Source organism: Pelophylax lessonae, assembly GCF_965119305.1.
Source record: "Pelophylax lessonae genome assembly, chromosome: 3".
NCBI lineage: Eukaryota > Metazoa > Chordata > Amphibia > Anura > Ranidae > Pelophylax > Pelophylax lessonae.
Genome location: NC_138770.1, coordinates 370,267,113 through 370,293,080, shown reverse-complemented (window position 1 = coordinate 370,293,080; position 25,968 = coordinate 370,267,113). Strand labels below are relative to the sequence as shown.

At 45.6% G+C, this 25,968-nt stretch overlaps 1 protein-coding gene across 2 annotated transcripts in view; it reads left to right on the top strand.

The window, feature by feature from the left end:
- Positions 1–25,968, top strand: part of MDN1 (midasin AAA ATPase 1) — a 902,759-nt gene that overhangs the window by 842,389 nt on the left and 34,402 nt on the right. For both annotated transcript variants that reach the window (XM_082250237.1, XM_082250236.1), the window contains exons 85-91: positions 4,266–4,404; positions 11,135–11,301; positions 11,461–11,601; positions 14,921–15,071; positions 20,565–20,854; positions 21,891–22,037; positions 25,521–25,622. In XM_082250237.1, the coding sequence (XP_082106363.1) occupies positions 4,266–4,404; positions 11,135–11,301; positions 11,461–11,601; positions 14,921–15,071; positions 20,565–20,854; positions 21,891–22,037; positions 25,521–25,622 (1,137 nt within the window). The remainder of the gene's footprint in view (positions 1–4,265; positions 4,405–11,134; positions 11,302–11,460; positions 11,602–14,920; positions 15,072–20,564; positions 20,855–21,890; positions 22,038–25,520; positions 25,623–25,968) is intronic.

Sequence of the window (25,968 nt, the reverse complement as noted above, 5' to 3'; positions counted from 1 at the left end):
GAAGGTGGCCTTTTTAGTTGCTATTACTTTTGCACGTCGGGTGTCATTTGGCTGCATTGTCCTGTCGGTCACCTTGTCTGGTGTTTACAGGGACAAAGTGGTGTTATGACCCTGTCAGGCGTTCCTTCCTAAGGTTGTCTCGGGATTTCATTTAAATGAAGACATTGTGCTACTGTCCTTATGTCCTAAGCCGAAACATCCTAAAGATGTAAATGCTTTACATTCCTTGGATGTAGTAAGGGCGATTTGGGTTCACCTGGCGGTGATGAGTCAATTCGGAAATCCGATTCTTTGTTCTTACGGATGGACCTCATAAGGGGCAGGCCGCATCTGCTGCGACCATTTCCAGATGGATCAGGCAGATGGTAGTGCAGGCCTATTCTATTATGGGTCAAGTTCCTCCTTTCCCTGTAAAAGCGAATTCTACGAGGACACTTAGTGCCTCCTGGTCCTTCCGTCATCAGGCGTCAGTGGTTTAGGTGTGTAAGGCGGCTACGTGGTCATCTATACTCACATCCACAAAGTTTTATAAGGTGGACATACTTGCAAAGTTTTGCAGCCATCGGTTGCAGAGGCTTCTGACTCTTGAGGGTGTATTTGTACTGGTGGTGAGCTCCAGTTGTTCCTGGTTGAGCTCCTGGTTTACCTGGTTGGCTGTTTAGCCCTTGTTGGGAATTATATGTTTTGCTGTGTTTTTTCCAGCCCTCATGTTGATATTGCTTTGGGACATCCCAAGGGTCTAAGAAGATAGGGAACTGTGTCCGTTAGTGAACGAAAGAGAAAACTGGATTTTTGTCTTACGATAAAATCCCTTTCTCTGAGGTTCACTGACGGACACAGCACCGTCCCTCTGTTGGTTTGGGTTATGTATTCTTATGACGATGTTTGTTACAAACTGAAATCCTATAGCAGTAAGTGATGGTATACCCCCTGGGACTGCCTCAGGGGCGTAGCCAAAATTGTTTCTGCCTAATCCTACTCCTGAAATTTATCATCTTTTGCGCAACCACCGATCCTGTGGCATCATTTGATGGACTTTATTTTAATTCATTAATAGTAGTTGTACACTAGCGCTGCTCGTATGTGCATTATTTTATGTGATAGACCAACACAAAGTGGCACATATCTGTCAAGTGGAAAAAAAAAAATGATAAAATGTTTTTCAACATTTTTTACAAATATCTAGAAATTGTTGCGTGCATTTGTTTTCAGCTCCCTTTACTTTGATACCCCTAACTAAAATCTAGTGGAACCAATTGCCTTCAAAAGTCACCTGATTCTTAAATAGAGTCCACCTGTGTGTAATTTAATCCCAGTATAAATATAGCTGTTCTGTAAAGCCCTCAGAGGTTTGTTAGAATACCTTGGTGAACAAAAAGCATCATGAATGCCAGGGCACATACTAGACAGGTTAGGGATAAAATTGTGGGAAAGTTTAAAGCAGGGTTAGGTTATTAAAAAAAATATCCCAAGATTTGACATGTCACGGAGCACTGTTCAATCCATCATCCAAATATGGAAAGAGTATGGCACAACTGGAAACCTACCAAAACTTGGCTGTCACCTAAACTGACCTGCCGGACAAGGAGAACATTATTCATAGCAACAGCCAAAGAGGCCCGTGGTAACTCTGGAGGAGCTGCAGAGATCCACAGCTCAGGTGGGAGAATCTGTCCACAGGACAACTGTTAGTCATGCGCTCCACAAATTTGGCCTTTATGGAAGAGTGGCAAGAAGAAAGCTGTTGTTGAAAATCATAAGAAGTCCCATTCGCAGTTTGTGGGAAGCCATGTGGGAGACACATCAAACGTGCTCTGGTCAGATGAGACTAAAACTGAACTTTTTGGCCTAAAAGCAAATCGCCATGTGCGTCGGAAAACAAACACTGTTCATCACCTTAACCACTTAAGCCCCGGAAGATTTTACCCCCTTCCTGACCAGGGCCTATTTTGCGATTCGGCACTGCGTGACTTTAACGGACAATTGCGCGTTCGTGCGATGCTGTACCCAAATGAAATTGACGTCCTTTTTTTCCCACAAACAGAGCTTTCTTTTGACGGTATTTGATCACCTGTGCGTTTTTTCTGATCATGCGCTATAAACAAAAAAAGAGCTACAATTTTGCAAAAATAAAAATATTTTTCAAATTTTTTTATATGAAATTCCCCAAAAAAATGTAAAAATCAAAATTTAACATTTTAGGCCAATTTGTTTTCTGCTACATATGTTTGGTAAAAAAAATTGCAAAAAGCTTATTTTGATTGGTTTGCGCTAAAGTTATTGCGTTTACTAAGGGAAAGATTTTTGTCCTTTTTTTTTTTTAACGAGTAATGGTGGCGATCTGCGATTTTTTTTTTTTTTTTTTTTTTTTTTTTGCGGGACTGCGGCGGACAGATCAGACCCTTTACTGACATTTTTTACACTTTTGGGGTTACCAGTGACATTACTACAGTAATCAGTGCTATACATATGCACTGTTACTGTAAAAATGGCAGGGAAGGGGTTAACTTTATTTGAGAAGGAGGGGTTAAGTGTGTCCCTAGGGGCATGATTCTAACTGTGATTGGATGTGGCTGTGTGTGTAACAGCAGAGATCAACGGTCCTACAAAGCAGGACCGTATGATCTGTGCTGTTACACAGGGGAGAGTGACAGGCGGCTTTGTTTACATTAGCTGCCTGCCTTTCTCCCGGTGTAACCGACGTTCGCGAGTGACCGGCAGACATCGGGTCCGCCGGTCACTCGCGCGGGGGGGGGGTCTGTGAGCGAGCGGGAGCCCGCCCGCGCGCTCGCTCCCTAGAGCCTCACAGGCTAGCGACGTAGACCTACGTCGCTTTGCCTGTGAGGGGCTGACTAAACGTAAATCGTCGTTAGGCAGTCGGCAAGTGGTTAAACACACCATGTGAAACATGGTGGTGGCAGCATCATGTTTTTGGGTTGCTTTTCTTCAGCAGGGACAGGGAAGCCGGTCAGTTGGTTAATGGGAAGATGGATGGAGCCAAATGCAGTGCAATCTTGGAAGAAAACTTGTTAGTCTACAAAAGACTTGAGACTGGGATGGGGGGTTTCCTTCCAGCAGGACAAGGACCCTTACAAAATCTGCAGGGAATCAAATAATTATTTTACCCACTGTATATATCTGAAAATCGATCAAACCTGATGTATGGACAGCCTTTCTCATTTCACAAGGCCCTAAAATGCCAGGACCGTACAAATACCCTCCAAATTACCCCTTTTTGGGTAAGTAGGCAGTCCAAGGTATTTAGTAAGACAGTACTAAAAAAAAATATAAAATTATAACGTTTTTTTTTTTTTTTTTTTGAACAGAGCATTATAATGTTACCATAGTAACGTTGTACTATATGAAAGTGATCAGGATTTTTTTTTTTTTTTTTTTACACATTTGATTGCGTATAGCAGTGCATTACATTGCTATAAGCAAGCATTTTACTCAATGGAACTGATTCATTCAGTTTTTGTTGTGATTAGCTGTGATTGGTAAAAGCTAATCACATGATACAGATGGGCTGTCTGTACCATTTGATCACAATGACCAATCACAGCTAGCAACACAATTGTACAGCTAGCAACATAATTGTACACAACGGATGGCATGAAATGAAGCCAACCATTGTTTACAACTGTCATGTGACCTGCTGTGATAGGTCACATGGTACCAGCAATCAGTACACTATCAGTATCCGTATTGGTACTGCGATCAGTCATCACACTGCCAGTGACAGATTGCGCTGCTGCGGGGCCCTGCTTTCTGAGAGGATGTCATATGACATCCACTCAGAACGGTAAAGTCACTGCCCAGCTGTCATTCTGCTATTGGCCAGGCAGTAAGGTGTTAAACAGAGCACTGTCTGGAAATGGAGTAAACATCACCAGTGGTAACTTTTTACGCACCAGTAGATAGAAGACCTCTGCCGTAGGTTCCAGTTAAAGTGATTCTAAACACAATACACTTTTACCTTTAATGAATTTCCCTGTGTCTGTGGACGCTCACACTCCTGCTCAGGAGCTTGCACAGGCTTGCTAAGGAGGCACCCGAAACAGGGAGAAGCAGACAGCGCCAGCGGAGGACTACCAAAAATTAAGTAATTGCTCTGTGCAATATCATTGCATTAAGCAGGTAAGTATAACTTTTTTATTTTTCTTAAGGCAAAAAAAAAATTCTTTAAAATCCCTTTTAATCCAAGAATGTTAATTTACTTTTATCTGTTTTTTTTTTTTTTTTCCCTGTTAACACTGTTGTGATAGGTTGAAGACGTTGTGCAAAAAGATCAGGAGAAAGAAGAGGATCCCAATTCCAAGCCAGATATAAAAGAGGAAGATAATGGCATTGAGATGTCTGAAGATTTTGATGGGAAAGTGCATGAGGGGGAAAAAGAAGAAAAAGGTTAGAAAAAAAGCATGTTCACAAAAATTAGATTTTTATTTAGGTAGCCTTGTGATATCTCGCTCCCAGAACACATACAGTATCTCACAAAAGGGAGTACACCCCTCACATTTTTGTAAATATTTTATTATATCTTTTCATGTGACAACACTGAAGAAATTACACTTTGCTACAATGTTAAGTAGTGAGTGTACAGCTTGTATAACAGTGTAAATTTGCTGTCCCCTCAAAATAACTCAACACACAGCCATCTATTGTTTCTCTTACGTCCTCCGACAGTCGCCGCCTCTTCATATTCGTCACATATGGGGTATTAGACTTTGCTCCGAAGGAGTAGCTAGGCAACAGAATATGTTAACAATAAAGCTTTAACATATCCCACCCTCAAGGGGTGGTCCCCTCAGTCAATACCCTCCTACTTCCTGCAACCATATCTCAGTTTTAATGTCTAGCTTGTCAGGAGTGGCTGGCTCTCTCTGTGCTGGGACTTTCTGTCCCAGACTCTTTCTTCTTTTTAATATTTTGTTTGAGTTTTTCTCTCTACCTTTAATTAGCTGTTATTTTGTCAGCGTTAGTTAGTTCTTCGGACGAAGAGGATCATGCGGACTGGGTCTCGGGCTGATCCCCCTGGTCGCAGGTCGTGGGTCAGTGGCTTCCCAGTCTGCCATCGAGCGTTCAGCCAGGTAACGCTCCTGGCATAGTGAACGACCCATCCCTGTTCGGTGCAGGGATGATTGGTGAGGTGGCTACCTCACTGGACGCTGTGCGGTTTCTTAACCCCCATTTTGTGCGTCTTGAATTGCGACTCTCCCTGCCTCATGTGCAGCGGCTTGTTCGTCTGTGCGGGTCCCCCACGCCATGTGAGGTAAGTGTATTTATGTGGGGACCTGTCTGTCTGGGGGGGTGTCAGTCTGGGACTGTGTAACCTGCCTCTATTCACACTGCTTGTCTCCCTATCTCTCGGCTGCATGCTGTGGGCTGCAAGGGGGGGGGGGGAGCTGTATGACACTGTGTGTGTCAGGCTGGGCAGTGTGAGAAGCTGTGTGCTGTGGGGCATGTTTTTTTGGCATGTTTGGGCATATACAGCGATCGCTGCGGCGATCTAACATGTATGCTTATATTGGAATGTAATGTGTGTTTTAATGCACTGTGGAGCGGCGTTTTCGGCGCAAAACGACGCCATTTTGCCTGCACCCGCTCCGGCCGCATGGTTTACATGCATGGCGGCCATTTTCTTGTAGCCTCCATAGGCTTACATAGAGCGCCCTGGCAGCATCACTTCCTCTTTCCAGGAACACCGATCGAGGCAGCAGCAGCGGCGAGGGTCTCCTCAGGTTTTATCCTTCTGTTCTTGCTATCCATTGCCTGTGTTTAGTTTGCATATTCCCTGTGGGGGTCTCATTGTGCTTGAGTGTGGTGCGGTGGGCTGCGCTTGCCGCGCTTGCTAAAAAGGGGCAGTTAACCCTTGGTTGTCTGGCATTACAGGGGCAATGGATTCTCAGGAGGGCAAATTTCCTACAGTATTGGTGGAAAGCCAGGGGACCGCTGTTTCCCCCCCAGGGGGGGATTTAGCCACTATTGTGGCTGGCCTTGCTGCTCAGGTGCAAATGCTGGTGGCTGTTCAATCTACTAAAAGGCCCAGAGTTGCTCTGTCCTCTGATTCTGAGGGTGAAGGTGATGGGGCTGTTCTGGCAGGGGCCTCCTTATCGGGGTCCCGCTCCTCTCTTGATCTAGTGGGGTCTGAGGTGGAGGCTGAAGTTGAGGGGGTCGATAATTCTCCCCCTGGCTCGCCTGAAGAGCTTGCAATCATGGATGAGTTGATTGCTTCCATTAAGCAAACGCTGCGTTTGCAGGACGAAGTGTGTCCCCCCGCTGCCTTGGCGGCTTATGGGACGCAGAGAAAACGCAGGACGCCGCAGGTTTTTCCCTGCAATGCTGATTTTCAGCGCGCTGTTAAGGATCAATGGCGCGATCTGCGCAAACCTTTTGCGGTACCAAGTAAATTCAAGCTGCGTTATCCTTTTTCGCCTGCCACTGATGAACGGTGGTGTGTGCCTCCACCAGTGGATCATGCAATTGCGGTTTTGAACAAAGCCACTGCGATTCCTGCAGAGGGTTCCCCTGTTTTCCGTGATGCCACCGATAGGAGACTGGAGTCTCTTGCCCGTCATACTTATTCTGTTACGGGTTCTATGCTTAAGGCTCTGTTTGCTTCTCTCATGGCGGCCCAGGCGATCGCAAGTTGGACGCAGATGCTTAGGCGCGTTCTAGTGGCCGATTCGGCCTCGGCGGCGACCCTGGATATGGTGGATCAGATCCACCAGGGTGTCATGTATCTGTGTGATGCGGACCTGGACCTGATTCCGTTGGCTGCACGTGTGCACAGCGTGGCGGTGTTGTCTCGCCGCCTGGTTTGGTTAAAATGTTGGTCGGTGGACCAATCTTCACGTAAGACCTTAGCCAATCTGCCTTATGATGGGTCTCGCCTTTTTGGGGAGTCCCTGGATGTGTTGATTAAGGGGATCACCGGGGGTAAGAGCACTCTCTTGCCCCATTTCCCCAAGGCTAAGGGGGCTTCTGGGAAGAAGCATGCAAATTTTCGGCCCCCTCAGGGGTCCTTTCGTGCCTTTCGGCCGCACTACATGGGCAAACCGTTCAAAGGTCAAGGCTCTCAGAAGAAGCCCTGGTCTGGGAAACAGAAGTCCGGCCAATCCGGACCTGCAGCCCATAACAGTTCGGCCTGAAGGGGCGCCCTCACCCAGTTTTGGGGTGGGGGGACGCTTGCTCGGTTTTCTTCAGCCCTGGTTGGCCCGTGTGCGGGACAGATGGGTTCTGGAAATCGTTCGATCTGGTTACAAGATCGAGTTTCTCTCTCGGCCGGAGAGCAGATTTTTTCCCTCAAATCTTCAACTGTCTCCAGAGCGCCTGCGGGACCTGCACCTGGCGGTGCGGGACCTGAGGGCTCAGGGAGTGGTGGTTCCGGTGCCTCATCGGGACAGGTTTCGGGGGTTTTATTCCAATCTGTTCACCGTGCCCAGAAAGGAGGGCAAGGTTCGTCCGATTCTGGACTTGAAGGCTCTGAACCGCTCTGTGCGGGTTCGCATGTTCCGCATGGAATCCCTGCGGTCGGTGGTGGCTGCCCTGGTTCCGGGGGAATTCATGGCCTCCATCGATTTGAAGGATGCGTACCTTCACATCCCCATATTCGAGGGTCATCAGAGGTACCTTCGATTTGCCATTGCGGAGGATCACTACCAGTTCGTGGCGTTGCCCTTTGGTCTCGCCTCGGCTCCGCGGGTCTTCACCAAGGTGCTTGCACCGGTTCTGGCATTATTGAGGGCCCAGGGCATTTCTGTCCTGGGGTATCTGGACGACATTCTGGTTCGGTCTACGACCAGACAGGGTCTGGAGGAGGACCTGTCTGTCACAATGCAAACTCTGCAGGAGATTGGTTGGACGATAAATTTTCCAAAGTCGACACTGAGTCCGTCGGTTCGTCTCCCCTATCTGGGAATGATACTGGACTCGGTGCAGGCGAAGGTCTTCCTGCCGGAAGACAAACTCAGGACTCTCCGGGAGGAAGTCAGGTCCCTCAGGGACGTTCCGAACTCGTCTCTGCGGACGTGTATGAGATGTCTGGGATTGATGGTCTCGGCCTTCGAGGCGATTCCTTTCGCACAGTTTCACACGCGGGGTCTCCAAGCAGAGATCCTGTCCAGGTGGGACGGGCGACCTCAATCTCTGGATCTTCAAATCTCGTTGAGTTTTCGCACCAGGGAAAACCTTCTGTGGTGGCTCCAGTCCCCGTTGGTGTCCGGGGGCAAGTCGTTTCGTCCGATCTCGTGGACGGTAATCACCACGGATGCCAGCCTGTCGTGCTGGGGTGGAGTTCTGGGCGTTCTGTCCGCTCAGGGGACTTGGTCGGAGGGGGAGTCTTCCCTTCCGATCAACATTCTGGAATTGCGTGCGATAAGGCTCTGTCTTCATCGCTGGACGGACCGGCTGCAGGGTTGCCCGGTTCGGGTGCAGACGGACAATGCCACGGCGGTGGCCTACATCAACCACCAAGGGGGCACCAGGAGTGCCCGAGCGGCTCGAGAAGTGGCCGACATTCTGTCTTGGGCCGAGACTCATGTCCCGGCGATAACGGCGGTTCACATTCCGGGAGTGGAGAACTGGCAGGCGGACTATCTGAGTCGCCAGACCCTGGATCAGGGGGAATGGTCTCTCCATCCGGCTGTCTTCCAGACGTTGTGCGCGAGGTGGGGTCTTCCAGATGTGGACCTGTTCGCGTCTCTCGCCTCAACAACAAGGTGAAGAGGTTCGTGGCAAGGACGCGCGACCCTCGGGCAGACGCGTCGGACGCGTTAGTGGCCCCGTGGCATCAGTACAGGCTGATGTACGCGTTTCCACCGATTCAGTTGCTGTCCAGGTTCCTTCGCAGGTTACACTTGGAACGCAACACGGTGATTCTTGTGGCACCGGACTGGCCTCGCCGGTCCTGGTACGCAGACCTCGTGAATCTGGCGGTCGACGCCCCGTGGCGTCTGCCTCTTCGAGATGATCTACTGTCTCAAGGACCGATATACCATCCTGCTTTACAGTCGCTGGCTTTGACGGCCTGGCTGTTGAGACCGAGGTCCTGAAGGAGAGGGGTCTCTCTCCGGAGGTCGTTCATACTTTAATCAACGCAAGGAAGTCTTCCTCGGGGAAGGTTTATTACCGTACTTGGAAGGCCTGTTTTGCCTGGCGTGAGTCCAGGGGGTTTTCACCCCGCACGTACTCGGTGTCCCGTGTGCTGTCTTTCCTTCAAACGGGTGTTGATCAGCGTTTGGCGCTGGCTACGATAAAGGGTCAGGTGTCTGCTCTGGCCGTTCTGTTTCAACGTCCTGTGGCTTCCAACCCTTTGGTTGGCTCCTTTGTTCAGGGTGTGCGGCATCTGGTTCCCCCGAGGCGGGATCCTCTGCCCCCTTGGGACTTGAATCTCGTTCTCTCTGTGTTACAACGTGCTCCTTTTGAACAGATCAGGGAGATCTCGTTGTCTATGTTGTCCAAAAAGGTCGCCTTTTTGGTGGCGATCACTTCGGCTCGCAGAGTGTCGGAACTGGCGGCTTTGTCCTGCAAGTCTCCGTACCTGGTTATTCATTTGGATAAGGTGGTCTTGCGACCTGATCCTTCTTTTCTGCCGAAACGAGTTTCGGAATTCCATCTTAATGAGGATATTGTCTTGCCTTCGTTGTGCACGAAGCCTAAACATCCAAAGGAGATGAGATTGCACTCTCTGGATGTTGTTCGGGCGATAAGGGTTTACCTTAAATCGACTGAGCCTTTTCGAAAGACGGACTCCTTGTTTGTTCTTCCAGAGGGTCCTCGGAAGGGCATGGCGGCTTCGGCCTCTACCATCGCCAAATGGATCAGGCAGACCATTGAACAGGCCTATGCTTTGCAGGGGAAGGTTCCCCCTGTGCCTGTGAAGGCGCACTCTACTAGATCTCTGAGTACGTCTTGGGCCTGTCGTCATGGGGCTTCTGTAGCCCAGGTGTGTAAGGCGGCGACTTGGTCGACCGTGCACACTTTCACAAAATTCTACAAAGTAGATGTTCAGGCATCGGCGGATGCTTCCTTTGGCCGCAAGGTTCTTAGTGCGGCTGTTCCCTAGGGTCCCTTGTTGGGGACTCCTGGCTGTTGGGATAAGTTTTGTATCCCCTGGTTTTTTTTGTCTTTTCCTGGGTTGTTGCTCCTGTTGAGCACTTATTTTTGCTGTTGCCCAGCTGGTTTCCTTCCTTTGGTAAGGTTCCTTTCTTTGATGTGGAGACTGCATTGCCTTTCGGCGCGGATGCGTTTCCCACCCCTCATGTTTGCACTGCTTTGGGACGTCCCCATATGTGACGAATATGAAGAGGCGGCGACTGTCGGAGGACGTAAGAGAAAACGGAATTTTTGTAAAATCTTACCTGTAAAATTCCTTTCTCTGAGTCCTCCGACAGTCGCCGCCCCCGCCCCTCTTTTGGGGTTTGATTGTATACTCTACTGCTATTCCACTAAAACTGAGATATGGTTGCAGGAAGTAGGAGGGTATTGACTGAGGGGACCACCCCTTGAGGGTGGGATATGTTAAAGCTTTATTGTTAACATATTCTGTTGCCTAGCTACTCCTTCGGAGCAAAGTCTAATACCCCATATGTGACGAATATGAAGAGGCGGCGACTGTCGGAGGACTCAGAGAAAGGAATTTTACAGGTAAGATTTTACAAAAATTCCGTTTTTCCAGCACTGCTTTAACCCTCTTTGGCATGGAGTTCACCAGAGCTTCACAAGTTGCCACTGGAGTCCTCTTCCACTCCTCCATGATGACATCACGGAGCTGGTGGATGTTAGAGACCTTTCGCTCCTCCACCTTCCGTTTTGAGGATGTTCCATAGATGCTCAATAGGGTTTAGGTCTGGAGACATGCTTACTGTCCCACTTGAAGAAATCCAAACCATTATCTGTCTTTTACTCATAGTGACAGTACCGTCACAGCACTCACCTGGTTGCCGCCACACACCCTTGACACCATCTGAACCAAATAAGGTTACCTCTCTCCCCCCCCCCCCCTCTCCCCCCTTACCATTCACCTTTCGTTTTTTCCTCTTCCCATTTGTTTTTCTAACCTTTTGGGCTTTTTAGTCCAAAAATACACACATTTTTTTGTTCACACGTAAGCTTTGATTTTGTAATTTCTCCACAGAGGAGGAGGATGAAAGGTCTGACGATGAGGAAGACTTGGATAAACAGATGGGAGATCTTGGAGACGCAGAAGCAGACAAGCTGGATGAAAGACTCTGGGGAGATGATAATGAAGAGGAAAATGATGATGAGGATAAAACAGAAGAGCAAGGAGAGGGAATGGACACGGTAAAAATATATATCCAAGATATAAATAAATGTTGGTAATGGTGCAGAAGTCATTATTTTGTGATTAAACAATAGTCTGTATTAGAGAGGCACCTATATATAGACAGGCTTCTAGTCCATCTTTCTTTCTTTTTATTTTTTTTTTTATTATTTTTTTAGGGAGAGTCTGAGCTGGTTGCAAAGGATGACAACCAAGATGCTGGAAATTCAGATAAAGATAAGAAGAACTTTAAGGACGAAGTTAAAGAGGAGCAGGTTAAAGATGAGCAGAAGGATAAAATCCATGAACAAATTGATGAGGTATGTGTATACCTATATAGCAGGCATCACAAAAAGGAGGATCGCAGCCCAGCTCCAGACTGAGTCACTCCCATCAGGACTGTAGCCGTCCTGCCATTTGAGCTGGCTTCCTGCTGCCATTATCAGAGCAGAGAGCGGGAGGCAGAACAGTTCAGAGTGGGAAACTCAACAGAACTGGATGGAGGGCAGGAGCTGCCAGAATTAACTTTCCATGTTAACGAGCTGGTGATTGGTTACTAGGATGCAGGGTGGTCCTAGTGATCAATTATCAGCTTGTTAATATGAAAAGTTATTGCTGGCAGCTTCCTCCCTCCATCCAGTGCTTGGAAGAGAAAAGTCTATATGTCTGCACTACAATTCAGGCAACTCTTTTTTTACTATTCTGTGAATCATGTATATTCCATAAAAGCAGCAAAGAATACACTGGGAAGAGGGAGAGAGAGTTAACACATTTCACAGTAAATGTGCTACTCTCTATCCAGTGCTGGTGTGCCTTTCGTGCTGTGTGTCTAGAGCTGTGATGTGAAGGATGGGGAATAGCTGCAGGCAGCTGTGATGTGAAGGGGACAAAAGCTGCAGGGGGTTGTGATGTGAAGAGGGACCAGAACTGCAGGTGGTTGTGATGTGAAGGGGGACAAGAGCTGCAGGGGGTTGTGGTGTGAGAAAGGGTCAGAGAACATCACTGAGGGGGGGGGGGGTTCAGTGAAGAGGGGACAGAGGACATTGCTGTTAAGGGAGTTTTAGAACACTGCTGTGAAGGTGGGCTTGTGGTATGCAGGGGGATTGAGGACACTAATGTAAGAATGGGAATGTGAAGTACCTGGGTCATCGCACAAACATGCAATTCGGACCTCTGCTGGAAATAAATTTTACTGATTGGACCTCCGTGAGTATTCAGTTCCCCAGCTATATAGTAAACATATGGGTTTTTTTTTTTTTTTGGAACAACTTCTGCTACTAGCACTATCCTTTTGGCAGTAGGATGACCAATGATAATGTAGTTTCCACACATGCACCATCCTACCTGTAGGCTTTACTGTTCGGCAAATGAAAGAAATACAAAAACTTACTGTACATTAAAAAAAAAAAAAACGCGCTAAAGGAAAAGTTTTTTGCCGAAAACATGGTACACCTCTTCTTTCTGTGCCCAGCACTCTTTCTTTCCCTGACTTAAACTTTAAAATAGTTGTAAACCCTTACATATACCCAGTGAAGTGACTAGCGTTACGTCATACACAGAGATGAAACAAAACTTCTTACATACGTTGTAGCTGTGTATCTGCAGCCATTTCTTCTGCAGATCATTCTGAAATCTCCAATAAGAAATTCAGATCTTAAGGCTTTAAAGAGTTAGCAGCTCTTACTCCAGATTTTAGGGAAGGGGGCCGCCCCCCTCCTTTCACGCAGTACAGAGAATAAGCACAGCTGTGAATATGAATCACAGGCTGGGTGCTGCAGCTCCCGCCGTCACCTTTTGAACTCTTGGTGTGAGAGAAGCTGGTAACAGAAACCAGGCAGCAGAGAGAAATGCTACATCTAATAGAGCACCTGCGCAAAAACCATTACTAAATTGGTAAAGAAAAGCTTTGTGTCTTAAAGCTATCAAAGCTGGATACAATTGACAAAATTCAAAGACAAATCACACTCCTCAAAATCAGCTCTATGCAAACATACAGAATATAAAGTGCTATACTAAAAACTGAAAAAGATTTGGAAAAAAAGAAAAACTGAAAACGTTATAAAATTAGGTGACTCAAGTAAAGTGCTTAGTGAAAATATCACAAAATTGCTAAGTGCAAATCAAAGCAATTCATATATAACAAGTTTTCATTAAAATTCATGAGTGAAAAAAAATATATATTGGTACAAAAAATAAAAAGTGTAAATCACATGTAACAATTCATATATAGAATGTTCATCATAATCTTCAATAAAGTGCTTTATTGTGATTTTTAAAAAAAATGCTTGCAGTGATGAAAAATTTAGAAATCTTGTCCTGATGAAGAAAAACACCCCAAATCCATGCTAACAGGTTAGCTCACGCCACACCAGAGAAATCTGATCCCTTTTCTCAAAGAAGGTCAGATACGCTTAAGTTAGTGAATCTCCGGATAGAAACTGTATTAAAATCCTCCCTCAATATCCTAAAAACTTATCGCATCATAGGGGGCATTAATGTATTTTTAGTAATCTCATAGGCAAGCGGGGGACATGAAGATTTTCTCATAGTGTAGTATTTAAAACTTTCATTCCAGTAAAGTTAAAATTACACTTTCATTGAGACAATGAAAACAAGCATCCATGGAAATTCCAGGAATGCAGGCTTGCATTCCACCTGTGCTCCAAAAAACAGAAGTGACGTGTGGCAGAAGATCACGCCCTACGTGTTTTTTCCGCATACATCTCATGTATTCAGGACCTAGAACCCCTGTCAATAGAACAGCGAGGAAGTCAAACGTTTGCTGACAAAATGCATAGGGCGGGATCTTCCTGCACACATCACTTCTGCATTCTGGAATGCAAACCAGTGTTCCTGAACTTTCCATTGATGCTTGTTTTCATTGTCTCTATGCAAGTGTAATTTTAACTTCACGGGAATAAAAGTTTTAAATGCTACACTATGAGGAAATTCTTCTGGTCTCCCCCTTGCTTATAAGGTTACTAAAGATACAGACATGCCCTCTATGATGCGCTGAAGTTTCCAGGATATTGAGGGATGATTTAATACCGTTCATATCTTAAGTGTATCTGACCACCTTTGAGAAAGGGGGGCAAACTTCTCTGGTAGGAGTGGTGTGAGCTCACCTTTTAGTTTTTCTTCACCAGTATAATATTTCTGATTCTTTTATTACTGCAAGCATTCTTTTGAAAATCACTATCAAGCACTTAAAGATTTTGATGAACTTTCTACACATAATTTGTTACATGTGATTTGCACTTTATTTTTTTGGAACAATATATATTTTCTCACTTATGAATTTTAATAACTTTTTCATATATGAATTTCTATTCGATTTGCACTTGGCACTTTTTTTTTTTTGCTGTATTTTCACTGAGAACTTTTATTACTTTTAGTTTTCAGAATAGCACATTATATTCTGTATGTTTTGCACAAAGTTGATTTCGAGGAGCATGATTTGTCTTTGAATTTTGTCAGCAGAGAGAAAAAACATTTGAAGAGAGTTGCGGCAAGTACACAGTATAGACTAATGTGCTTTTTTCATGTCTTTACAACCTCTTTAAGTTTATTTTGTTAAGTATTCGTTTTGTAATTAATGTTTTTGGACAATTGGTAAATTTTTTGTCCTCCTTATGTTAGCGAGAATATGATGATAATGAGATGGATCCTTATCATGGTAAGCAAGATAATCGGCAAGAACCAGAATCTCTAGACCTCCCTGATGACCTGAATTTGGAAAATGATGAGGGTAAAGTCAGTGGCGATGAAAAGGATGAGGAAAACGGAGAAGGTATTCACAATTTCACTGAAATTGAAAGTTCTTATTTTTATTATAAGTAATAGAAGTTGCGACATCAAGAGACATTCCAATTTAGAGTTAAGTCCTTCATTTCTCTCTTGTTCATTGATGGACACAGCTCCTGATATTCATAACCATTGGGTTATACTATACCCTACAGGTGTAGGACACCCAGGCAGAAAATAATTCTGGCTACACCCATGGGTAGTCCCAGGGGGTATACTCCATCTCTCTGCTATAGCCACTTAGTTTTTTTTGCCTAGTCAGGAGTAAGGACCTATTTCCTTGCTGGGATATTTGGCCCTGGCAAACATTTTTTAAAATATAATTTTTTTTCTTCTGGATTTTTTCCTGTCAGATCTACAATCAACTGCCGGACTGGGTGACAGGCTGCATAATCTAGATCCAGTGGTCACCACAATCTGGCCAGCGAGTGCTCACAGACTTCAGCTCTGCGCTAGGTCTGCTGCGACATTAACTTACAGGCCAGCCCCGGTCCAGTGGGGCTAACGCCTTGCGAGGGCGCATACAACCGGGTCTTGGCCCAAGTCACAGCGTTCTTCCTGGCCGACAGCTCCCCCATTTCGATGGAGATGGGTTCTGTCTGAAGCGGTGCCTGCCTGGTTCCTGGTATGATGGGTAGCTGTCCCCGCTCTCCCCCTGGAAGGTTTTGGGGTGGACGTGGGCCCCTCCTTGGGACGTTCAGACCCCCGGGTTCCCCTCTTTCCCACAGGCACCCCCCCCCCTTGCCAAGTCCCTCATCCTGCCTGTTGCCCCCTCTACGCTTGGGCTATTTGGGTGCTCTGGCCACTTTCCTGGGATGTGGGGGGGGCAGGGTGCTAACTGGTGATGGGGGGGTGCCACGCGCGACCGGACAATTGATTGTGCGGAAGTGGGGTTGTACCTGGTGGGGGGGCTCCTGTCAGGGCCCCTCCGTCCTGCCTGGATCTGTCCTTGAGGCCTGGTTCCCCTTCCTGGGTCCCTGCAAGCCACGTGGGGTTGCCATTTTGTTGTAGCCTGTGTGTTTCTATACACGGCAGTTATGTTTGTGTAGACTGGCGGTAATTTTCTTGTAGTTTACCATTGGAAATAGCGGCGGCCATGACAGTTGTGCCCTGTGGGTGGCAATTTCGGCTGTGGGAGCCCCTCCTCATCCCCTTGTGCTGACTCCTGGATCATTTTACTCTTTCTCCAGACTCGGGGACAAGGCTCTTTCTGCATGAAGGTGTGCCCTCACCCGTATCGGGGGTGGGGGTACGTCTGTCCCGGTTCCGACCTCGGAACATTTTCAGGGTTTTTACTCAAACCTGTTTACAGTTCCCAGGAAGGAAAGCAAAGTGCGTCCAATCCTGGACCTCAAGGTGCTAAACTGCTTTGTGCAGGTACAGAAGTGCATGATGGAGTCCATTCGATTGGTGGTGGCATCCCTGTGTCGGGGATTTCCTCGCCTCTATCGATATCAAGGATGCCTACCTTCACATTCCAATATGTGCCAGTCACCAGCGTTTTCTCTGCCTTGCTGTGGGAGAGGAGCATTATCAGTTTGTGGCGTTACCCTTTGGTCTTGCATCTGCTCCTCGGGTCTTCACAAAAGTGTTAGCCCCGGTGCTAGCTTTGCTATGTCAACGGGGGATCGCGGTACTGGGCTGCTTGGGCGATCTCCTACTGTGAGCAGTGTCTTCTTCTGCTCTGGTGGAGAACCTGGAGATCACAATACAAACTCTGCGGGAGTTCGGCTGGATTCTGAATTTTCAGACGTCTGCTCTTGTTCCGTCCACAAAGCTGGACTATCTGGGCCTGACTCTGGACTCTGCCTTAGCCAGAGTGCTCCTTCCTCTGGACAAACTCCAGAAATTGCAGGCTGTAATTCACCTCCTGCTGTCCAATAAATGGTCATCCCTCCGGACTTGCAGGCGGGTGCTGGGCCTGATGGTGTGTACCTTTTTGAGGCGGTTCCGTTTACACAGTTCCATACGAGATCCCTGCAAGGGAAATTCTGACCAAATTAGACAAGACTCCACAGCCTCTAGACAATTGGATCCGGCTGAGTCGGGGCACGAAGGAGTCCCTAATATGGTGGCTTCGTTCTCCAGCGATTCGGCTGGGAAATTCCTTCCTTTCCTTGTATTGGACAGTGGTTACCACGGATGCCAATATGTCTGGCTGGGGAGGCGTCCTCAGCAAGCACTCTGCTCAAGGGAACTGGACGCTGGAAGAGTCCAGACTCCCGATCAATGTCTTGGAACTCAGAGCAATCAGACTTTGTCTGGATCATTGGACGGATCGTCTTCAGGGTTGTCCAGTGCACATTCGATCATACAATGCCACGGCCGTGGCTTATGTCAGTCACCAAGGGGGCACAAGAAGTGTCCTGGTGGCTCTGTAAGTAGCTGGCATTCTAAGGTGGGCAGAACGGTTCGTTGCAGCCCTTTCCCCCATACACATTCCCAGTGTGGAAAATTGGCAGGTGGATTACCTCAGGCGTTGGACCACGGGGAGCGGTCCCTTCATCCGTAGGTGTTTCATCAGTTGTGTTTTCTGGTGGGGCACCCCCCGATGTAGATCTGTTGGGGTCTCTGCTCAACAGAAAAGTGCAGCAGTTTGTGGCTCGGTCAAGGGATCCTCTGGCGAACGCCACAGATGAGATTTACGCCTTCCCTCCTTTCAAGCTTCTTCCAAGAGTTCGCCAGAGGATCCCTTGACCGAGTTGTGGCTCAGATGAGCTGGTGGCCCTGTTGAGTCAGTATCGTCTGATTTATGCCTTCCCTCCTTTCAAGCTTCTTCCAAGAGTTCTACCCATGATCGAGGCAGAAGGGATTCTGGTGAATTTTAGTGGCTCCGGACTGGCCTTGCCAGACTTTGTACGCTGATCTAGTGCGGCTGGTCGCCAACATTCCTTGGCAGCTTCCTTTCAGGGAGGATCTTCTATCCCAAGGACCGATCCTCCATCCGGCTTTACAGTCCCTGGCTTTGGCAGCTTGGCTTTTGAACGTGCTGAAGGTTAGGGGTTAATCTGAGTCGGTGATTCCTACTGTTGAAAGCTTAGGAAATCCACCTCTAGGAAGATCTACCATTGTACGTGGAAGATATACATTGCGTGGTGAGTCTCTTGGTGTTCTTCCTCGCTCCTTCTCGGTGGTTCGGATCTTCACCTTCCTTCAACGGGTAAGTTGAACAGAAATTGGCCTTGAGTACCATCAAGGGCCAGGTGTTGGCTTTGGCGGTCTTCTTCCAATGATCTTTGGCGATACACTCTTCAGGGTGTCTGACATTTGGTTCCTCCAGTGCATGCTCCGTTGCTACCGTGGGATCTTAATTTGGTGCTTTCAGCTCTATAGAAGCCTCCCTTTGAAAATATTCAGGAGATTCCCCTGCTTACGCTGTCCCGGAAGGTGGCCTTTTTAGTGTCTATCACCTCTGCGCGCAGGGTATCGGAACTGGCGGCATTATCCTGTCGTTCACCTGGTGATTCACAGGGATAAAGTGGTTCTTCGCCCCTGTCAGCCGCTTCTTCCAAAGGTTGTTTCTGATTTTCATTTGAATGAAGACGTGTTGGCTTTCCTGTGTCCCAGGCCTAAATATTTGAAGGAAATTGCCTTGCATGCCTTGGATTTGGTCCGGGCAATTAGGGTGTACCTTGCAGCTACGGGGTCTTTCAGGAAGTCAAGATTCTTTGTGCTCACGGATGGACCTCGAAAAGGGTTTTCTGCTTCTTCTGCGACCATTTCCAGATGGATCAGACAGACGGTGGTTCAGGCCTATTCCATCAGGGGTAAAGTTCCTCCTTTGCCCAGTCAGGCGTCAGTGACGCAGGTTTGCAAGGCAACCAGCTGGTCGTCACTTTTACTAAGTTTTATAAAGTGCATGTGTTATCTGTGGATGCTTCTTTTGGCCACAAGGTTTTGCAGGCTGCTGTTAAAGAGGACCTGATACTCTTTGAGGGTGTGTTTTTTTTTTTTTTTCAGATGAGCTCCAGTTTGGTTGAGCTCCTGTTGCCTGGTTGGCTAATGTTTAGTCATGGGAATTTTTTTTTTTGTTCCCACCCCTCATGTTTAACACTGCTTTGGTACTTCCCAATGGTTATGAATATAAGGAGCTGTGTCCATCAATGAATGAAAGAGAAATTGGGATTTCTAAATCACCGTAAAATCCATTTCTCTGATGTTCATTGATGGACCCAGCACCCACCCCTCTGTGGAGTTAGAAATCTCCCGACTTGTAACAAAACTGAGTGGTTATAGCTCAGAGAGGGAGTATACCCCCTGGGAATGCCCATGGGTGTAGCCAGAATTCTTTATATAATTCCCATAGTGCATTCTGACACTCTTCCACTGTCTTCTAGTAGTATTTTTTCCTGCACATTCATATTGAATATCACAGCCTAATATTGCATAAATATATTGTCATCTTGTACTGCCTTTAAATGTGTTTACTTTTCTCTTCGTAACAATGCTGTTCAAACGTATGACACTTTTTTCTGTGAACCTTTTAAATTAAAAATAACAAATGTTAAATCCTTCCTTCTACTAGTTTATCCAGTATATTAAATGAGGGGACCACTCCTATCTAGAGTAGAAAAGTGATCTTCTCAGCTGTTCTGATGGAGTAGCTAGATCCTGGTTTCCCTAAACATATATAGAAGGAAGTGTGTATTTTATTTGTTGGGACAATTCAAATTTTAAGTGTGAGCTATATAGTATTGTTAAAATGTATTGTTTAAAACCTGTTACCTTAGCATAGCAATTGAGTGTTAAGCTATATTGTAGTCTTGGTCACTTATGGTCATTGTTGACCAGGTCTGCCAGCTTATTGTTGTGGTTGTTCTTCCTGGAGAAACCAACATTACCAGTTTATCTTATCTTTATCTTATCTTTTGATTCGTCATTCAAACTTACTGTCTACTAATGCCTACACAGAAGCAGTGTATCAGGATCAGTGCAATCTACAATGGGAGCAATACGCAGACTGCATGCTGTAGGAGACAGCCTGTAATATTGCTTCAGGTACTGGATCCTGCACGGGCACTTAGTGGAAAGTACTGTTATCCATTGAGTGCTATACAGGTCATGGGCAATGCATAACTATGGAGCACAGTACCTGAAAACCTCTGAGGGCGAGCCCACCAACTAAAGTTCTGGCAGCAGGATAGAAGTCAACCTGTACTGGGGCTGTAATGCTAATAGCTAATGCTACTACAGTCCATTGCTTTGCACTCTGGCTGCATCAATGGGTAATGGGTTATTTGGACCAACTGGACCCAAACAATTTAGGGGGAACTTCAATCTGGAATTCTAGTTCATATTAAGAACCATTTTAATGTGCAATCCACTCAGATTTCTAAAACAACAAATAAAAATGCATCATTTGGTTAGATATAAATTGTTCTGCACATATTTTTAACAATGAACATTTCCTCCTTTATTTTTATATTGCTACCAAGCCTAATTGAACTTTTTTTTTTTTTTTTTTTTTTGGGAATTTAAGATGGAAATCCTTTTGATATTGATGAAAAGGCAATGGAAATAAATGAAGAAAAAATTGAACAACAAGATGGTGAAGGGGATTCTGAAAAAGAGGTTCAGGAATCTGAAGAAACAGAGAAAGCAGCTGATCAGGACAATAATAAGGAGGGGGAGTTACAAGAGGAGGGTCCACAGGAAGCAGAGGAAGAAGTTAAAGAAGCTGAGGAAAAAGGAGAGGAAATTCCAGACGTTGCAAAAGACAGTGAAAATAATGAAAATGAGCTAACAACTGAGCAAGGTCTCATTCCTCAGGTAATATAGTTCACAAATCAATCTTCACAAGTGGTCATACATAGGGGGCTGTCACATTTTTCCAAAACCCATTTCTTTTTTTACAGAGAATAACTACTGTATATCGGTTGCCTCTGTAGAAATTGTTGATTTTTTTAAAGTCATACGGACTCCTCTGCACAGATGTTTATATTTGGTATTCCCTACTAAACGCGCTGAACCCTTTTTGAGTACCTTGTATTGACAAACCTTGGTTAATACATAGGATAGACAGGCCATGTTTTTATTTTATCTGTGAAGCTCTTTACAAACAAATGCATTGAGCTAGATGAGTAGTACTTTATAGTATGTAACATTTTAGGTGTCTTTCGCACAAGCATTTTAGTCTGTAGACTGTGAATGGGTAATGTGTTTATGCAACTCGATCCAACAGGTGTGCAGATATGCAGCTTGAAGAGCACACTGTCTGCATTCGGTGCAGCTCACCAGCTTGCCTGTCAGATTAGGTGTCCATCCAGCCTCTGTGTTCCCATATACTTACATGGCGTCACCTCGCAGTTCACCCCACATAAACACATGGCTCATTCATGGTCTATGGGCCTCAACACCTTTGTGAATGAGGCCTTGAGGTCAAGCAAACAGAGCACATTTTTGCATACAAGTAGGTCAAAATCAATGCACCCCCTTTGGTTGATAGCTTATCCAAACAGTTAAACAAAGGCTTAGCGATTTATCCACTGTTGGCTCCCTCTGGTGGCTTATATACTAATCTCTAAATCAGGAGCAAAAATATGGATTGGTGAGTGTTTGAAAATGAGTTCTATCAAATTTATAATAGTCAAAAACCATAGTAATAACTACAGTTTATCTGCTCATAATGAATACACTCTGCATGCTCTATAATGTGAATCACATCTCAAGGCAAGGTTTGTTTTACAAATAATATTTCTGTGTATAGTTTGTAATCATATATGCAGATCGAGAAGCAAGATTTGCTCTTCACATATGCAAAAACATTAACCAGGATGGATCTTTTTTTCTTTTTTTTTCTTACCAGAATGATGAAAAGTCTGAAAATGAGATGCAGGACTCCGCTGAAAGAATGGAGCATGAAACATATGGCAAGACTGCAGAAGACAACCTGCAAAGTGATGATGCTGCTGAATTGGCTGGTGCTCCTTCAGAAAAGGATGAAGCCAAAGAAGTAAATTCAGTTACCAAATCTCGTTTTATAATTTTTATTGTTTTTACCAGTGAACAAATGTGCCTTAGTCTCTGTTAACATGTATGCAATTTGGATGCATTTTGAACTGCATCCGATTTGCATGAGATGTGACCAAAATGGCTTTCTATGGAGTCGGTTCATGTATTTGCAGTGCAGCGGCAGTGCAAATTCAGAGTCCTGTGCTTTTTTTATTTTTTTAGCATTGCAGTACGGATTATATGCAAATTCCAGTCTCATTCATTGCCTTTTATCAGAACACATCTGAATCGCACATCAGATCAGTGAACACTAATGCAATCCTGAAAAAAAACAGCGTAGGCGCACCCCCAAATCCATAACAGCCCTTTCGGGTCTGGTATGGGTTTTAGGGGAACCCCACGTCAAAATTTAAAAAACCAAACAAAAGAAAAACTGCATGGGTTCCCCCCAATCCTTACCAGACCCTTTGGTCTGGATTTTGAGGGAAGCCCCCTTCGCCAAAATTAAAAAGCAAAAATGGCAGGGTGGGCATGTTGATGAGGACAGGGGCCTCTTCCCCCACAACCCAGGGCGCTGGTTGTGGGTGTCTGCGGGCATGGGTCTCATCGGAATTTGGAAGCCCCTTTTAACATCCACCACTTGCCTGATGAAGGGGCCCTGCGTGGCTCCGAAACGTTACTATGAATTTATCATGTGACCATGGAAAAAAGATTTGGACCCTTTCAAGGAATCCTTGGTGTGCTGATGACATTTCTTACCTTTTAACAAAGGGTCCCGCCAGATACCGGAAACCCCTATGACCAAATCCCCCCCCCCCCCCAAAATTAAGTATAGGTTACCAAACCCCTACTCATTCACCAAAAAGTGTCAAAAAGAAAAACCCAAGAACTGCTTTTGACAATTCCTTAAAAATAAAAAATGTCCACTGATGTAGATCTGTCTTCAATCACAATGCCCGTTGGACCCCAAAACAAAAAGCTCCACCAGTGCCGAAAGCTCCCGCCGTCTGCCTGCTCCGCCATGTGACACTCCTTAAATAGGCAAAAAATTTGGGGGAGCATACCCATGTATTTCTAAAGCTGCTGCAGCTATGAACCAAAAGACACGTATATTAAAAAAGAATAGCGCGCAAATGCAAAAGAAATTACTACCAAATCTGAAGACAATCCATAAATAAAAATGGGGATTTGGTCCCACCATATGGCCATATCGTGCTCAAGCCCACTACTGCGTCAAAGTACCCCATTATCAGTGGGTCCTACACTATCCATGAAAATGAGATGAATCCAGCCTTTCTAACCCTTGGAGATAATACTCCTTGCTGCAAAAGATGTACAAATGCACTACAGGGGACTCCTCCTATATCCACTTGATGGTGGACACTGATTGAGTACAGGTGTGTGTGGGGGGTGGGGAGGGTTGCTCAACCTCGGTGGTCTGGTCAGACCGAATACATAATAAACAGGCAAAAAATTTGGGGGAGCATACCCATGTATTTCTAAAGCTGCTGCAGCTATGAACCAAAAGACATGTATATTAAAAAAGAATAGGAGGAGTCCCCTGTAGTGCATTTGTACATCTTTCCCAGCAAGGAGTATTATCTCCAAGGGTTAGAAAGGCTGGATTCATCTCTTTTTCATGGATAGTGTAGGACCCACTGATAATGGGGTACTTTGACGCAGTAGTGGGCTTGAGCACGATATGGCCATATGGTGGGACCAAATCCCCATTTTTATTTATGAATTGTCTTCAGATTTGGTAGTAATTTCTTTTGCATTTGCGCGCTATTCTTTTTTAATATACACTCCTTAAATAGCTTAGGGGCAGTACTGCTGGGTGGCTCCGCCCCTAAGCTATTTAAGCTTGTTAAAGGGGGCCTCCAGATTAAGATAAGCCTCCTCCCCACAGGCCCCCACAACCACTGCCCAGCCTGCTCCCTAACAACCAGCTAATGTTAAATGCGTCAGTTGCCACTAAATCCAAAAATTTGCATCTGAACCGCATCTAAAATTGCAGCTGAACAGCTGCTTAGGAAATTCACAGGCAAAACGGAGGGGAAATTTGCTCTGGACATGTGTGAACCTAGCCTTAACCACTTAAGCCCTGGAAGATTTTACCCCCTTCCTGACCAGGGGGTATTTTGCGATTCGGCACTGCGTGACTTTAACGGACAATTGCGACGCTGTACCCAAATAAATTTGACGTCCTTTTTTTCCCACAAACCGAGCTTTCTTTTGGTGGTATTTGATCACCTGTGCGATTTTTTTTTTTTTTTTTTTTTTTTTTTTTTTTTTTTGATCATGCGCTATAAACATAAAATATTGTCAATTTTGCAAAAATAACTATTTTTCACATTTTTTTTTTATGAAATTTCCCCCCCCCCCCCCCCCCCCCCCCCAAAATGTAAAAATCAAAATTGTTTAACATTTTAGGCCAATTTGGTTTCTGCTACATATGTTTGATAAAAAAAATAGCAAAAAGCGTATTTTGATTGGTTTGCGCAAAAGTTATTGCGTTTACTAACTAAGGGAAATATTTTTGTCATTTTTTTTAACGAGTAATGGTGGCGATCTGCAATTTTTTTTTGCGGGACTGCGACATTGCGGCGGACAGATCGGACCCTTGACTGACATTTTTGACACTTTTGGGGGTACCAGTGACATCACTACAGTAATCAGTGCTATACATATGCACTGTTACTGTAAAAATGACACTGGGAGGGAAGGGGTTAACTTTATTGGAGAGGGAGGGGTTAAGTGTGTCCCTAGGGGCGTGTTTCTTACTGTCATTGGATGTGGCTGTTTGTGTAACAGCACAGATCAACGGTCCTACATAGCAGGACCGAGTGATCTGTGCTTTTACACAGGGGAGAATGACAGGCGGCTTTGTTTACATTAGCCGCCTGCCTTTCTCCCTCTCTATCCGACGATCGCGAGTGACCGGCAGACATCGGGTCCGCCGGTCACACGTGCCGGCTTCTTCGGGTAGGAGCGGCGCGCGCTCGCCCCCTATTCGCTCCCAGGCTAGTGACGTACCGGTACGTCACTTTGCCTGGGAGGGGCTGACCGCCGCCGTATATAGTCGGGCGGCGGTCTGCAAGTGCTTAAAGAGGGTTCGTTCACACTCTGCATACGATAAATGCATCAGCCCGTTGTGCCGCAGTGACATGCAGTCCCAACCACCTTGCTATGTAAAAATGCAGCGTTCTTTCCGTTTTCCACATCACACAACAGACCAGTGTTGTGGTGGGAATGGGGCACACTCAAAACATTAATATTTTGTGCCTTTGCAAACACTGGTGTTCAATACAGAAAAATGCCAGTCAATTCAGATAGTGTGAATGAGTCCTTAAGCATGCATGATGGTAGTATTTGCATGATCTATGAACAGTTAAAATATTTTATTTGGTTCACTGTGTTGACCCCGTGGTAAATGACTAACAATAGTTTGGATCCTGAAATGTATTTGTATTGTAATGTTTAGGAACATGGAAATGGATCTGCTGATGCAAGTCAGTCTGAAGGACATGAATCCAAACTAATGGCTCGTCTGGCTTCTCAGAAGCAAAGTGTGCGCAATACACAGGTAAATTGCTTATCTGTTAAACAATTTAACTCAACGCTGGCAGTTGTTAGTATGTTTCCCCATGAAGGAATGAAAATTTTAATTTTACACATTTCTAAACTACAAATATGGGGTAATGACTGCAGTCAGCTTTAGGCCCCTTTCACACGTGTGCAACTTGGGACTGCAGAGTCGCATGACAAGTTGTACGCCATGATTTCCAATGAGTACCATTCATATCTGTGCGACTTCAAAGCAGTCCCTCAGGAACTGCTTACACGCTATAATTAAAATTTACTGCTAGTGCTAGCAGAGATCAGGCCCGATCTTGCGAACGCTGTGTATCAGAGGTGATAGTGATCAGAAA